This window comes from Mauremys mutica, chromosome 2, assembly GCF_020497125.1.
Source record: "Mauremys mutica isolate MM-2020 ecotype Southern chromosome 2, ASM2049712v1, whole genome shotgun sequence".
Classification (NCBI taxonomy): Eukaryota; Metazoa; Chordata; order Testudines; family Geoemydidae; genus Mauremys; species Mauremys mutica.
Genome location: NC_059073.1, coordinates 206,883,700 through 206,896,691, shown reverse-complemented (window position 1 = coordinate 206,896,691; position 12,992 = coordinate 206,883,700). Strand labels below are relative to the sequence as shown.

Genomic DNA, 12,992 nt, shown 5'->3' with positions numbered 1-12,992 from the left:
TCCATTAGGCTACCATCCCTTTCACTTCTCAAATGCCAAATTATAGTCTACATGTAATTTCAGTGCCATAGGGAGATTCATGTCAGGGGAGGGTAGCTTCATTTAAAATTAGCCACTGGGGGGAAGGATCACATGAGAAGAGCAATATCCTTCCCAACCCTACGAAGGGAGACCCCCCTCCTCTGCATTCCCTGAGGCTTCAGAGGGGTTAATTCAGTGGTTCTCAAACTTTTGTCCTGGTGACCCTTTCACATAGCAAACCTCTGATGCGACTCCCCCCCTTTATAAATTGAAAACTCTTTTTTATATATTTAACACTATTATAAATGCTGGAGGCAAAGCGGGGTTTGAGGTGGAGGCTGACAGCTCACGACCCCCAGTAATAACCTCGTGACCCCCTGAGGGGTCCTGACCTCCAGTTTGAGAACCCCTGGATTAATTTAATTTTAGCACCCTGTGTCCATTCACATGCATGTGCTATTTTGAGCATTTCAGTTTTGACAACATAGGCTCATCCCAGATTCTGGAACAAGCTCAAATGCTCAGTTCGTGGAGTATGTACATAAGCTATACTAAAGACAAACCCACAGTAACCGTCTCCAGTTTGTGAGGGACCACATGGAGCCATTCTCTAGGAAACAGATAAATACATGGAGATTAAGTCCATTAATGGCTATTAGCCAGGATGGGTAAGGAATGGTGTCCCTAGCCTCTGTTTCTCAGAGAGTGGAGATGGATGGCAGGAGCGAGATCACTTGATCATTACCTGATAGGTTCACTCCCTCTGGGGCACTTGGCATTGGCCATTGTCAGTAGACAGGATACTGGGCAGGATGGCCTTTGGTTTGACCCAGTATGGCTGTTCTTATGTGCTAACCTAAATGAACCCAAAGTTATGGAGACAGATATGAGTCAAGGAAGCCAGCAGAGTATCAGAAACCTGGAAAAATCTCTGCCTGGATGGGCTCAGGTGTTTGGTTACAAGCTGAGGTGGTTCAAAAGTTTTGGATTTTTTTAAGCAGAATTTTTTTTATTGTTTCTTTAAACAATCAAATACAGTAAGCAGCAAATATTTGGCCACACATTTCTGAAACCTCAAACCATATTCAGGCTTTGGCAGACTAATTTCAGCTTTTCAATTAAAAAAACCACAACAAATTTTGAAGGAAAGCAGACATTGTCCGTGATTTTTTTCTGCTTTTTAAAACCCCCTAGTTTTCGATCCAGAAAAAGTTTTGATGGAAAATATTTGTCCAACCCTTTTAATGAGCTTTAGTGCCTTTTAGCACTAGCTGATGCTGAGAACCAGTGATACCTTGTAAAGAAGTTTTCTCAAAACTGGGTTTGTGCCGAAATGCAGAAGGTTTATTTTTCCCAGGGGTGCCTGTGGAGGGGAGCAAGTGGGGCAATTTGCCGTGGGCCCCGCAAGGGCCCCCAGGAGAATATAGTATTGCAATTTTTTTTATAGAAGGGGCCCCCTGAATTCTCTTTGCCCCAGGCCCCCTGAATTCTCTGGACGGCCCTGGAGCAGAAGACCAAATAATTCAAACTGCAGTAAATCCCCTAATCCCAAACCCTCCGAAACCTGCCCCTTAAACACTACCTCAGAGTTCTCCACAGCTCCCTGGCAGTGCACACCCTGTGCATGCCTCTCACAAAGCCTGCCTATCTTGCACAGCAGAACTGCACTAAGTACGGTCCACAGGGACCCTCATCAGGGACAGGGTTTGCCCCTTATTTAAGCAGAGAATATTCTAAGATACGGTGGTCTAAAACCAATTAATTTAAAATACAGTGTACTAGCCCCATGCCACCTTAGGCTTTGATCTTGTCAAAGCTAAGCAAGCTCAGATATGGTTAGTATTTAGCCAGACCTCCTAGGAAAATCTAGGTGGTGATTCAGTATGTTGGTCTGCCCACTGAGTCACTACTGAGTAAATACTCCATATGGTGTTAGGGGGTACTGTGTGGCTGCAGGTGCTGTCTTTCCAATGAGACTGAGATGTAAAACTGAACCCTGAGCACCCGTGATCATTAATGATCCCGTGGCCCTTTTCACATGAGATGTGTCATGATCAAATTCCCAATTTGGGTAATTACACTGCCAACCTAAAATTCCTAGGGCAGTTTCAACTGGCAGTATTCTGTTTCATGTTCTGCCTTACTCTGTTTTGTAGAGTTTGTGTCTATGAAAAAGCTCCAGCATTATAAGGGTGTCTGCATTCCAGAGGTGGAAGAATAGATTCCTACATTTATCACAGCATATGGTTTATAAAGTGCTGTTCAATCTCTGGAGATGAAAGCCCTTGTATAGTTGTAAAATATATAAAATAGCCACATCTTTGCTTTGAAAATTAGCCCCACACATATGGAAAAAACAAGAACACTTCTGGTGTGAAACAGTGTGTGCCAATTTTTTTCACATGCTAAACTCTCAAACATGACAAATGGAAATGGAAACACTTCTGAAGTCTTAATCAGAGTAACACAATTGGAAAGCTGAAATGTATTGTCTTACAGTGAGACATTTTACAGGAAAGCAAGGAAGGCTATCTTACAATACATTGTTTCCTACAGGAAGAGAGATCATGAAACTCACAAGATAAACGTGTATTTTGTGGACGCACAGTATATAGTTCTTATGCACACACAAGGCGAGTATACTAGCAGAGCGCACATAACGTACATAACACAGCATGATTCTGATCATTGTGCATCTGTGATAACTTCTTTGAAGTTAATGCAGGTACCCAATTTGCAAGGGTGTAAAATGAGATTAGAATCTGTTTGTCAGACTTCTATTGAACAACAATGCTCTGGAAGATTTAGGCACAGATTTGAACATCAGGTGTAGTCTGAATCAGAATGCAGCTATTATTACATTTAGCCATAAATTCATAAACTAGTAATTATACAACATGGTGCAGAGACTTGAAAATGAGAGGTTTGGTTCTGTATAGCTATTCTATTTGGAATGGTTACGAGACAGCTGTCATCTAGTTTGATTTAGCTTCTTCATAAAACAGGCTTTCTGGAGTGAAGCCTTGAGAGAAATACATATTCATGTACGACTTCTAAGCCATTAAAACTCTTACAGAAGTACTGGATGTTATTTATAAAATATGACATCATGGCACACACAAAATATTGCTAACTTGGACTCTTAAGTTTTTAGTTGTTAGACTACTTCATATATGTTTCTTTGGCCCTCTCCTCAGAGGGAAGAAATTTATAATTCCAACATGTGAGGATGAAAAGAAAATCATTTCTGAACATCTGGACAGATGCAGCTTATTATGGTAACTTTTTTAGGCTTCATCAGAAACTGAGGAGCCAGTAAGTGGTATGCACTTTAATACATACAAGGAGGACGAAAGATCCTGTCTATATAACCACTCTGGATTGTCTAATTTTACTTCTGATCCATCACAGCACCTTTCTTTAGTGAACATACCTCTTCTGTGCTTACCACAGATGTATAAATTAATAAACACAATCTGACCTGCATGTATGAATCTTAATAAAAGAACATGGATTTCCTGCCATTATAACTGCTACTAGAAATGTTTTCAAACTGCACCTTCTTCCCCATTTGTTTATATTAACCTGTTTAGTTCTGGAACTGGTGTACAAACAGCAAAAAGAATGTCTTCTTAATCTATCTATGTTTATCAACAACCTTAAAAATGCCTAGGCTTTGAATTAAGTGTCACTTTGTGTATACTGAAGCTATTCTACTATAGCAAGCAAAATAATTAATATCTTGATAACTGTTATTTACAATGCCTCTTCTAATGACACTTCAGCACCCTCATTGGGAAACGTTAGTTCTGTAGCAACCAGATTCAGCGCATTTAAGGAAGCAAACTGTTCTTTTGTGATAAGTAAGTGCAAGTCACTGTATTTACAGAGAGCAGGTGTGGAAACTCTTGGGTTATTTTAAAGGTACACAAATGAAATGAACTATAAACTGTCACAATAATTATTTTACAACAATGGTAGGAAATAGAGAGAAGGAAGAGGGATAAGAAAGAGTACTACTTACAATCCTCGCAGACGAAGCCAGATTTTCTCAATTTGTTCCGGCTGTAGATATTTCAGAGAGTTGCTCTCAAATTCTTCAATTTCCTTAGTTGGTGACTCCATAGCTGCAGGTTATCACTTTGGTTAAAGCTCAGAGAGTAGGACACCACCCCCCACACATGCACACACTCCACCTTTAACAGTGACCAGGAGCAGCAAGCATTTTTACAAACACTTCCCCCACACACATATACACCTCTCCCTTCAATTAGAGGAAGTGTGTGTAGACAGCAAGAACTCCAGGTGTACACTGAGGGTAGCTGTGGCAATATGCCATGGTCCTGAGTCTGATGGAGGGGATTAGAGGCTGATCTCCAGATTGAAAGCCATCACAGATTTTTTTACAATAAGCCAAGGATACAATCAGTAATGCCAGCTGAACGATCTTTAGCAAGGAGGGGCGGGGGAACCCTTGCTGACAATTGAGCTGTCTGATGAAAGACTGGGGAGTATTGGCAGTTGTACAGTTCCTGATTCTCTGCTTCCCTATTCGCTGGACCCTGTGTGTCCTCACTCCACCGTGCTGTGAAAGGCAGCCCTCATTCCCTCCAGTGCTGGTCCTCCTTCTCCTTCTCTTTCATTTCAGTCTCATCCCCTCCCTTGTTTTCTTCCACTTACCAGCAGCTCTGCTGACAGACAAGAAAACTGACAACTGAGGAAAAAGTCGTCTGTCAGCATAGCCCGGGCAATGTTTCTCTCTCTCTCTCTCTCTCTCTCTCACACACACACACACACACACACACACACAGGCATGCAGAGTGAGAGAGCAGTCAGCTGGAGAAAGGTTGGCTGTAACGAAAGGGAATGAAAATTAAAGGAAGTAAATTGCACAACTCACTTCTGAGTGCAGCCAGCGGGCTTTCATGAGCGAGCAATAGGACGAACACGCAGCAGGGCTTCAACTTGGGCAAAATTAATTGAAAATAAATAAATAAAGCCAGTAACCAAGGAACAAAACCAGAGGACAAGGGAAGTCCTTCGCTGAAGATATATCAAGTCCAGTGCAAACATTAATAATAAACATGTCTCCCCTCCAGTAATGTAAGCAACAATAACTAGTACTGGTACATAAACAACAATATTTATATGAACCAAAATAACCTTATCATAATCCAAACAGTAACTATTCTAACTTTCTCCAAGAGAAGCAATATTAGCCAGTTCTGAAGTCTCCACCAATGTATCTATGCTTGCATTTTTCATTCTGTTTATTTGACATGTGCAGCTGGAGTAGGGTGAAAATTATTTTTAAAACTTTGCACCATAAGACTCAGCATGTTCTGTCACATATTGCAGCCGCTGTCTGGTGTCCTTTGAGAAACCAACCCTACAGTGGGTGAAAAAGCAACCTCTGAAAATCCGTTTGCTGACTATGCCTCTCTGTTACAGCTGTACAAATCTATCAGTTACCCTAAGTAATTTGTGGCATGAAACATGATCTATTCACTAATGAGCCCAATTCTAAAAACTCTTGTTCACATGAGTAGCCCTTCCTTGTCATGCAACTAGTTCCATTGTCTTCCATCAAACCCCATCTGAGCAGAGTAACATTTGGCTTTCCTTCCTGGGCCCATATCCTGTTATCTGATATGAAAGGACAGATTCTTATACCTATATGGAGTCCCACTGGAGTCAGTGGAATTCAGCATAGTTGTAGAGGTCTGTATGGTGCATGATTCATGGTATGAATTTGATTTGTTTCACTATTAATTTTGCAAATTGCATGCCCCACTTCTTTATATTCAAGGCTGCTTTTCATATTTAGGAATACTGACGAAGAACATTCACTAAGGTAAAGGGAAGTTTTCACCAGTTAAAAAAAAGTCAATAAATAAAAAGGTTTGAGATGAAACCACAAAATGTTTTGCTTTCTTTCAAAATAGCAAAAATGTGATAGTGTCATTTTAAATACAATGATATTCTTCCTCTCATCCCCACACGCTCAGCTCTGTTCTCTAGAAATAAATCCAAGTAAATTAATTGCAAGCCTTTGTCTTATTAGACTTTTAACTACATGAATGCAGCATGGTCTAGGGGACAGAGCACAGGACTGGGAGTCAGACTTTGGTTCTATTCCCTGTTCTGCCTCTGGCCTAATGGATGACCTTGGGCAAGTCACTTCTCCGCCTTATGCTCAGTTTCCCCATCTGTAAAACGGGCATAATGATGCCGGCTTCCTTTGTAAACATTAAGATCTGCTGGTGAACAGTGCTACATATTGTTACTACTTTCTTTTACCCATCACCTGTCCAACGTGTGTGCTGTACCTTTGAACATTGGGCCCTTTGTAGATTTAATTTCAAAGTGCAGAGTGCATAATTTAAGGCAGTCATGTATACATTTTGGTGCTCAATTAGCAGACACATTCACATTTTGCTATAAGAATCCTATTTGCACAGGTCTCCCAGGTGCTGGCTCCTGAGGCTTTGCAGAAACAAAGACAAATGCAGGCATAGGGAGTTAAACTCACATAGACAAAAGTATCTGGGGGCATATAGTCTACAGTATCATTTCCTAAGATGCTTGGAAGACCAAAAGTCCCTGTCCCCACAGCTTTCTGTACTTTATGCTTTTTTAAAATTACTTTTCATTTTATTGAAAGAGCTTTAGGGTTACATTTGCTCACTTCATCTTTATAGAAGAACCCCATATTAAGTTCCATTTACTACAAAGTATCATCACCTGAACAGTGAAGCATAACCATGGAGCCATCAACCATCCACCCTACAGAGAAGTATTTTTCTTTAAGTAAGAGGAATATCAATTTCAATTTAGGAATAATATATACATCAAAACTTACCTCTTAAGAGTAATAACATGGTACGATAAGATGTGTGGCTAAGGGATCTTATACATCTACCTCAGGTACAAGACAGGTCAGAAAAATTTCTAAAGGAACTGACAGAGCATCTACTTTAAACCCCTGACCTTTAATTATTTCCCATACAAATGGTATCCTAAAACACATTATAGTACAGATATGAACAGCAGAGGAACAGAGAAAGAGGTAGGTCAGGAAGAAAGCAAAAAAATATCATCCTCAGCTGAGATTTAAAATGATGTGGAGAGAGAGATACAGATGAGAGGTATAGGAATGTTGCTCCAGATGACAAAAGCTGCACAGAAGATGGCCCTAGCATGGGGGCCAAGATTTTGAGGAGAGACATACAGAAGGAAGATACAAGATAAATCAAAGACTGTAGAGTACCATTTAAAGTTGGAGGCCCCATAGATTTGTCCCTTCCCTCCCCCCCACTCCTCCCTCCTTGTCTCTCAGATGCTTCCCCAGCACCAGCATGACGACCCCCCGGCCTGTGAGCCCGCACACCCACCCCCTCCAAATTTGAGTGAGTGGTGTTGCAACCTGGCATGAGGTGTCACACCGCTGTTCAGGTGGTGCCCCCAATCGCTCCACAGCCTGTGAGACAAATAGAGGAAGCAGGGAAGAGTAGAAAGAGAGATGAGCCCTATGTAGCTGGCTGGGGCATGTCCACGCAGGTTAAGGACTAGGGCGATTTTGAATTGAATCCTATTGTGAATGGTAATATTGGGTTGCTCTTAATTTTCGGCTACCTTGCACCTCAGTGGATGGAGTGCTGGATAATGAGGCCAATGGAGTATTGTTTCAGTACATTTTTATCTTTGGAGGTCTTTAAGATTATAACTCTTTAGTGCAGGGACTGTGTCTTCCTATATGGCTGAATTGCATGGGTTCTATTGCAATAATAATATTAAGGGTACAAAAACTAGGGGCAGCTGTAGGGTCCAAATGAGAAATCCTTTCTGAGGCAAAAATCCCGCTGAAGTCAAACGAGGTTTTCACTATGAAGGGAATTGAGTATTAGATTGAAAGGGAGTTGCAAGACCCATGATAAGTAGCAGCGAAGGAAGAGATGAGCATTTCGGCAGAGGAAGAATTAAAGCAAAGGTACCAACAGGCAATGGTACACAGACGTGATATGCAGATACCTGAGATGAGGGAGGAAAAGTACAATGTTGAGTGATGCCAGCATTACAGGCTGTGGGGGGCAATGGAAGGTCTGAGACAAGAGACATAGAGGAGCTGGGAATGTGTACAAGGATGCGGCTCATGCCAAAGAGAAACACTTCTGCATTTGAGACATTTAGCTGAAGGAAGTTGAGACTAAAGGCACAAGTTTATCTGCTTGACACAGAGGTGGTGAGCAGGAAAGCATCACTGAAGATGCAGCTGCTGGTAAGGTGGCTTTCTGCCCCTATTTGATTTAGTGCAGTAGCATGTAACTTAGGATCAGGGAGCAGGCCCCTGGTGTGACTGTAGAGAGGAGCACAACTCAGTTAAAGTAAATAAAGCTACTAGCAGGAGGATCTAGCATTCTCTGTTTGTATTTTCCCTCCTTGGTTAGTGTTTGGTACAGAAGTTCAAGTACGGAAGAACCTAAGAAAAACAGACCCTACATGATTATAAAACAAAATATTTTTTCTGTGCATACCTTAAAAAAGCAATCACCTAAAATATGTGATAGCTTTCTCCCCCTGTAATATGAAAATATAAAACTACTAATCAAGTGCAGCACGGAATTGCAGTAAGCAGGGGACTGGAAGTCAGAATCCTTAGTTATTCTGGCAAACTTCCAATTCCATTAGGTTTCAGGACATTCTATGGAGGTATTTATATCTCACAGCAAGTGATTAGCACTTCACACAATCAGACCCTCTGTAGCCTTGGTCAAGTCGCTTAACCTGTGTGTCTCAGCTTGCCCATCTGTATAATGGAATGAATAAGACTTAACCATTAAATACAAAGCTTGTGCAAGGTGAAATACTTTTCCACAAAAAGAGTATAATTGCATTTATTTTTTTACAGAGGAGGAAATAATTAAAACAAAATCCTGCTAGCCACAGAAATGCTCCAGGGGATGGGAGGTGGAACCTTTTCTACTATTAATCTAAAGCAGTTGTGCACAAATTGCAATCCATTGATAACTGGTGGTCTGTGGAGCAATTGCTGGTGAGCTGAACAGGCTAGCTGGTTAAATTATGCAGGCTCTTCATGTTTCGTGATGTTAAATTGTATCAGCAACACTTAAAGATACATTACATTTTTTTTCCTGTTACTAATTCAGCAACTGCTGTAGTTGCCACAGGGATGTTATGCCACCGTGAATGGGAGGGAAAGCTTCCACATGAAAATCTTTCCCTGCAGTGTGAACTTTTATTAACAGTAATCTTGTAATTGTGGTGCATGGAAGAGCACGTTCCATCTGTGAGGCTTCTGTAGGCTCAGCCAGCAGTTAGGTGCTCTAGGGCTGCAGCCTGCAAACCTGGAGGACTCGGATGTAGGCTTTTGGGATACCATGAAAGTTGCATAAGCAGCAAATCATGCCAAGATATTAGGTGGCTAGGGGTGCAAGGAAACTCTTCTAAAGAGCCAAGAGAAGAAAGAAAAGGGTGGTTTATATTGGACTTCTTACCACGAGACAGAAAAACAGTGAAATGGAATGTGAAAATATTTATTTATTTACAGAGTTTCAGTTCTCAGGGTGCAAGCATGATTGCGAAGCGTTAGGAACCTTCAGTTCTAACCTTTCTGCACTTCAGCATTCATTCAGATCTGAACTATGTCCAAGCCCCAATCTTATGTCAACGACGAGCTATCCATGATCCACGAGGTCTCACAAGGGAGGCAGAAGGAAGTGGGGTTGAGATGGAACACACCTAGGGAAAACGCAGGTGTTGCAGGAAGCAGCAGTGTTAACAATTCCACAGGTGGCTCTCTTTTCTCTAAGACAGTACTGGCCAACATACTTATATGCTGTTGGAGACACTGTTTTTCACAGGAGACATAAAACTGAGGCTTAACCTCTTGACATTATTCAAAATCTCATGGCAATTTTCCTCAAGAGTAGAGGTATTAACGTGGGGATCATGGGCAAAATCTATCTAAACTCTTCCTGCAGTTTCCCTTGGATATAATAATCTTCTTCACTTCTGTTTTAAAGAGTTGCTATGCACTATTAAATAGCTGTTGTGTCAAATGGGAAGCTGCATTTCAGTGGTGGGTGGTATAATTACTATATAAAATATCTGTCTGTTTATAAATCACTTGGGGAAACTTCAGAGCACACTTAACTGAAAGATATTATTACAACTACTTGCGCTTAAGTTTGGTGCTTCTTTCTTGCTTGCTTTCTTAAGTAAGCTGTTACCCTGTCAAATTGCACCATATAAATAGCATATGCTTAGCTTTGTAGGAAATTCCAAGACAATGATTATGGCTGTAAACATTATGAACCTTTTCTAAAAAAAAAAACCAATATTAACATATCCTCTAACTTGCTTTATCTTCATACTGATATACAGTGTGCAGGAGTAACCTCCAACTGAATGACGTTTATGGGCGGAGTAAAGGGGAAGCTTTCTTTAGCTCGCTGAGGCAAGATGGTGCATGAGATGTAAGAGGGTCCAAGTTCCATGCCAGGGTCCATGGCAGCATGTAAGTTGCAAAAATACAGTCACAAGTTCAGCCACAAGATGGAGAATTATACCAACGAGTTATGTTCATGTGGAGTGTCTGACCATCATTTGGCAGATGCAGCAAAAATTGACCTACTGGTATTTCTTACTCACCTTCAGAAAGGATTAGTGCTCAGTCAAATAAAACCTCACGTGAACTCTGAAGTACACTACATGACAAATTTTCAGCAAGGCTTTGGAGGGTGCATATTATGGGTCCTAACAGTTGGGTGTGCACTGCAGTGCACTTCTATGGTGGCTGCAATGCTGCACGGGCTCCAACCAACTATGCTGTACCTGTGCACACACATGCAGTCACTCAGGAGAGTGTGACATTCAGCATGAGGACTCAAAGCGATTCAGTATATTTGCTTCGGCCTCCGAACAAGATAGATGACACGTGAACAGAATTACATGCACTTGATTCAGCCCCTATCACTGGGTGGAAAAGAAACAATCTTCACAGAAATTGTAAACATTGTTGAAAGTAAAAAATTGAAATGATAGTTCAGATATCTAAGGTACAGTTTAATCGAGAAGATCATGGATAGCAGATGTCTGATAAACTGTCTCTCATGAAATGAAGACTGATTAAAGTTATCAGTTACAGCAGTGTGAATGGATGCTGTTGTCAGTGGATTTACACAGGCATAATGCAGGCCCATGGTCTCAAATCTCTGTTCTAATTCCAAATTCTATGAGTTTATTAAAACTAGATGAATTTACCAAAAACCATTCCTGCATCTAATGCAAAAACTAACTCATTAACTATCCTGCACTGACTTCAGAACCCATGGGATTATAACCCCTGTAAAAGCTGAGCTTTAAGAAAAGGTCAATTCCATTCTGTCATGCACGGAGACAGCAAAATACTCAAGCTACAGTACCACCATTTCTTTCATAGCCCATGAGACTTTATAAAGATGTGCAGCAAAAAACAAATATGTAACAGGTAGAGCTAGCTGAAAAAATATTTCTCTCTCTGCAGAAAATTTCAGCTTTTCAGCAAAAAAATCAAAAGCCAAAAATTTTTGACCAAAAAATGTTGCCCAAAAACTGGTGGTTTAAAACTGAAAATTTTGATTCAGAAATGCTACTCTGGTGCCTCCTGGGAATTGTAGTTCAAGTACCTCATGCCTTCATTCTCCTCTCTGAGCTAGGCACTGTGGCCAGACTATATCTCCCATGATGCACCATGGTTTCCTCTCTATCTGAGGCACAGTGATGCATCATGAGAGTTCCTAGTGCAGTCCCATCATGGGAAATGACAATCAGCCACAGAACCTCGCACATAGGAATGGGACCATGAGCAACCTGAACTGCAATATTTCTGAATCAAAATTTTCAGTTGTCAGGTGTTCTGGTGATGTTGTTTGTTTTTTAATGAAAAGTCCAAATCTTCAGCAGAATGCAGATGCTTGTGAAAAATTGTGTTTAATCAAAAACTCAATTTTTGGCCAAAAGTCAGTTTTGATGAAAAATTTCAAACAGCCCTAGCAACAGGTTGTTTGTCAAATTCCATTGTGTAGTAGTTTCATCAAGGCTGGTCTGCTTTGACGTCTGACCTGGCTGAGCCTTACTTGCTCAACTCCATTGAAAACAGATTTAGAAGAAGTCTCTGCTCAGATCCTTCTTCATTCCTATAACTACTGTGATACTCATCAAAAACTAAATTTCCAGGAAGATGACACTTATATTGTTATTATAAACTCACATCACTGCATCAACTCCATGAGAATCTTCATAAATGAAGATTCAGATTCATTCACAGTAATGGCACTTTGATGCATTACAAAAAGCACTGTCAATCTGAAGAGCACTTTGAAAAACCTATTTTAGGGAGGCTTAAAAATTATTTTACTATGCATGGAAGTAGAAGGAAGGCGGGATGATAGAGAGCTGATGGCTAGGGAAAAGGGAGCTTTACAAAATCCTCAGACAATGAAAACTGAGCAGAGCCTGATGGTTGGAATTGGTGCTATGAAGCATCATTACAGTAAGTAGGTGAAATTCAAGGGGTAAACAAACGGAATTAATTAAATAAACTTACTTGTCATTAGAATGGAGAGTTAAATAAAAAAACTCCCTGAGCTTTAGCTTATTTTTTTTCCTAAGCAAACACTTCATGAAGTTCCAGTCAAACTATTTTCTGAGGCTCTGAAATATTTGGACAACTTTCTTGCAATATTTCCAGCTGGAAGCAGAAGAGCTAGAAATCCTCTGTCTCATGAAACAGACTGTTCTCACAGACTTTTCAGACAGAAGAGTTGGATGAATATCTGAACTTATCCAAAATGAAGTCCAGCTCAGACTGTTCAAGGTTCACTTACCACTAATTATATTAACTGAGAACTGGGGGTGTGGATGTCCTTGCCTGTTTGCATGTTACCAGTACATCCAAATCACTCATCATT

At 40.7% G+C, this 12,992-nt stretch overlaps 1 protein-coding gene across 11 annotated transcripts in view; it reads right to left on the bottom strand.

Moving 5' to 3' along the window:
• The window catches only part of PDE1C (phosphodiesterase 1C), a 548,714-nt gene that overhangs the window by 283,190 nt on the left and 252,532 nt on the right, over positions 1 to 12,992 (bottom strand). The window contains exon 1 of one of the 11 annotated variants that reach the window (XM_045004975.1): positions 4,046 to 4,766. The exons of 9 other annotated variants lie outside the window; for them this stretch is intronic. In XM_045004975.1, the coding sequence (XP_044860910.1) occupies positions 4,046 to 4,146 (101 nt within the window). In that variant the 5' untranslated portion in view covers positions 4,147 to 4,766. Of the gene's footprint in view, positions 1 to 4,045; positions 4,767 to 12,992 lie in introns of those variants that run through there. One more of the 11 variants, XM_045004977.1, reaches the window with a different exon arrangement.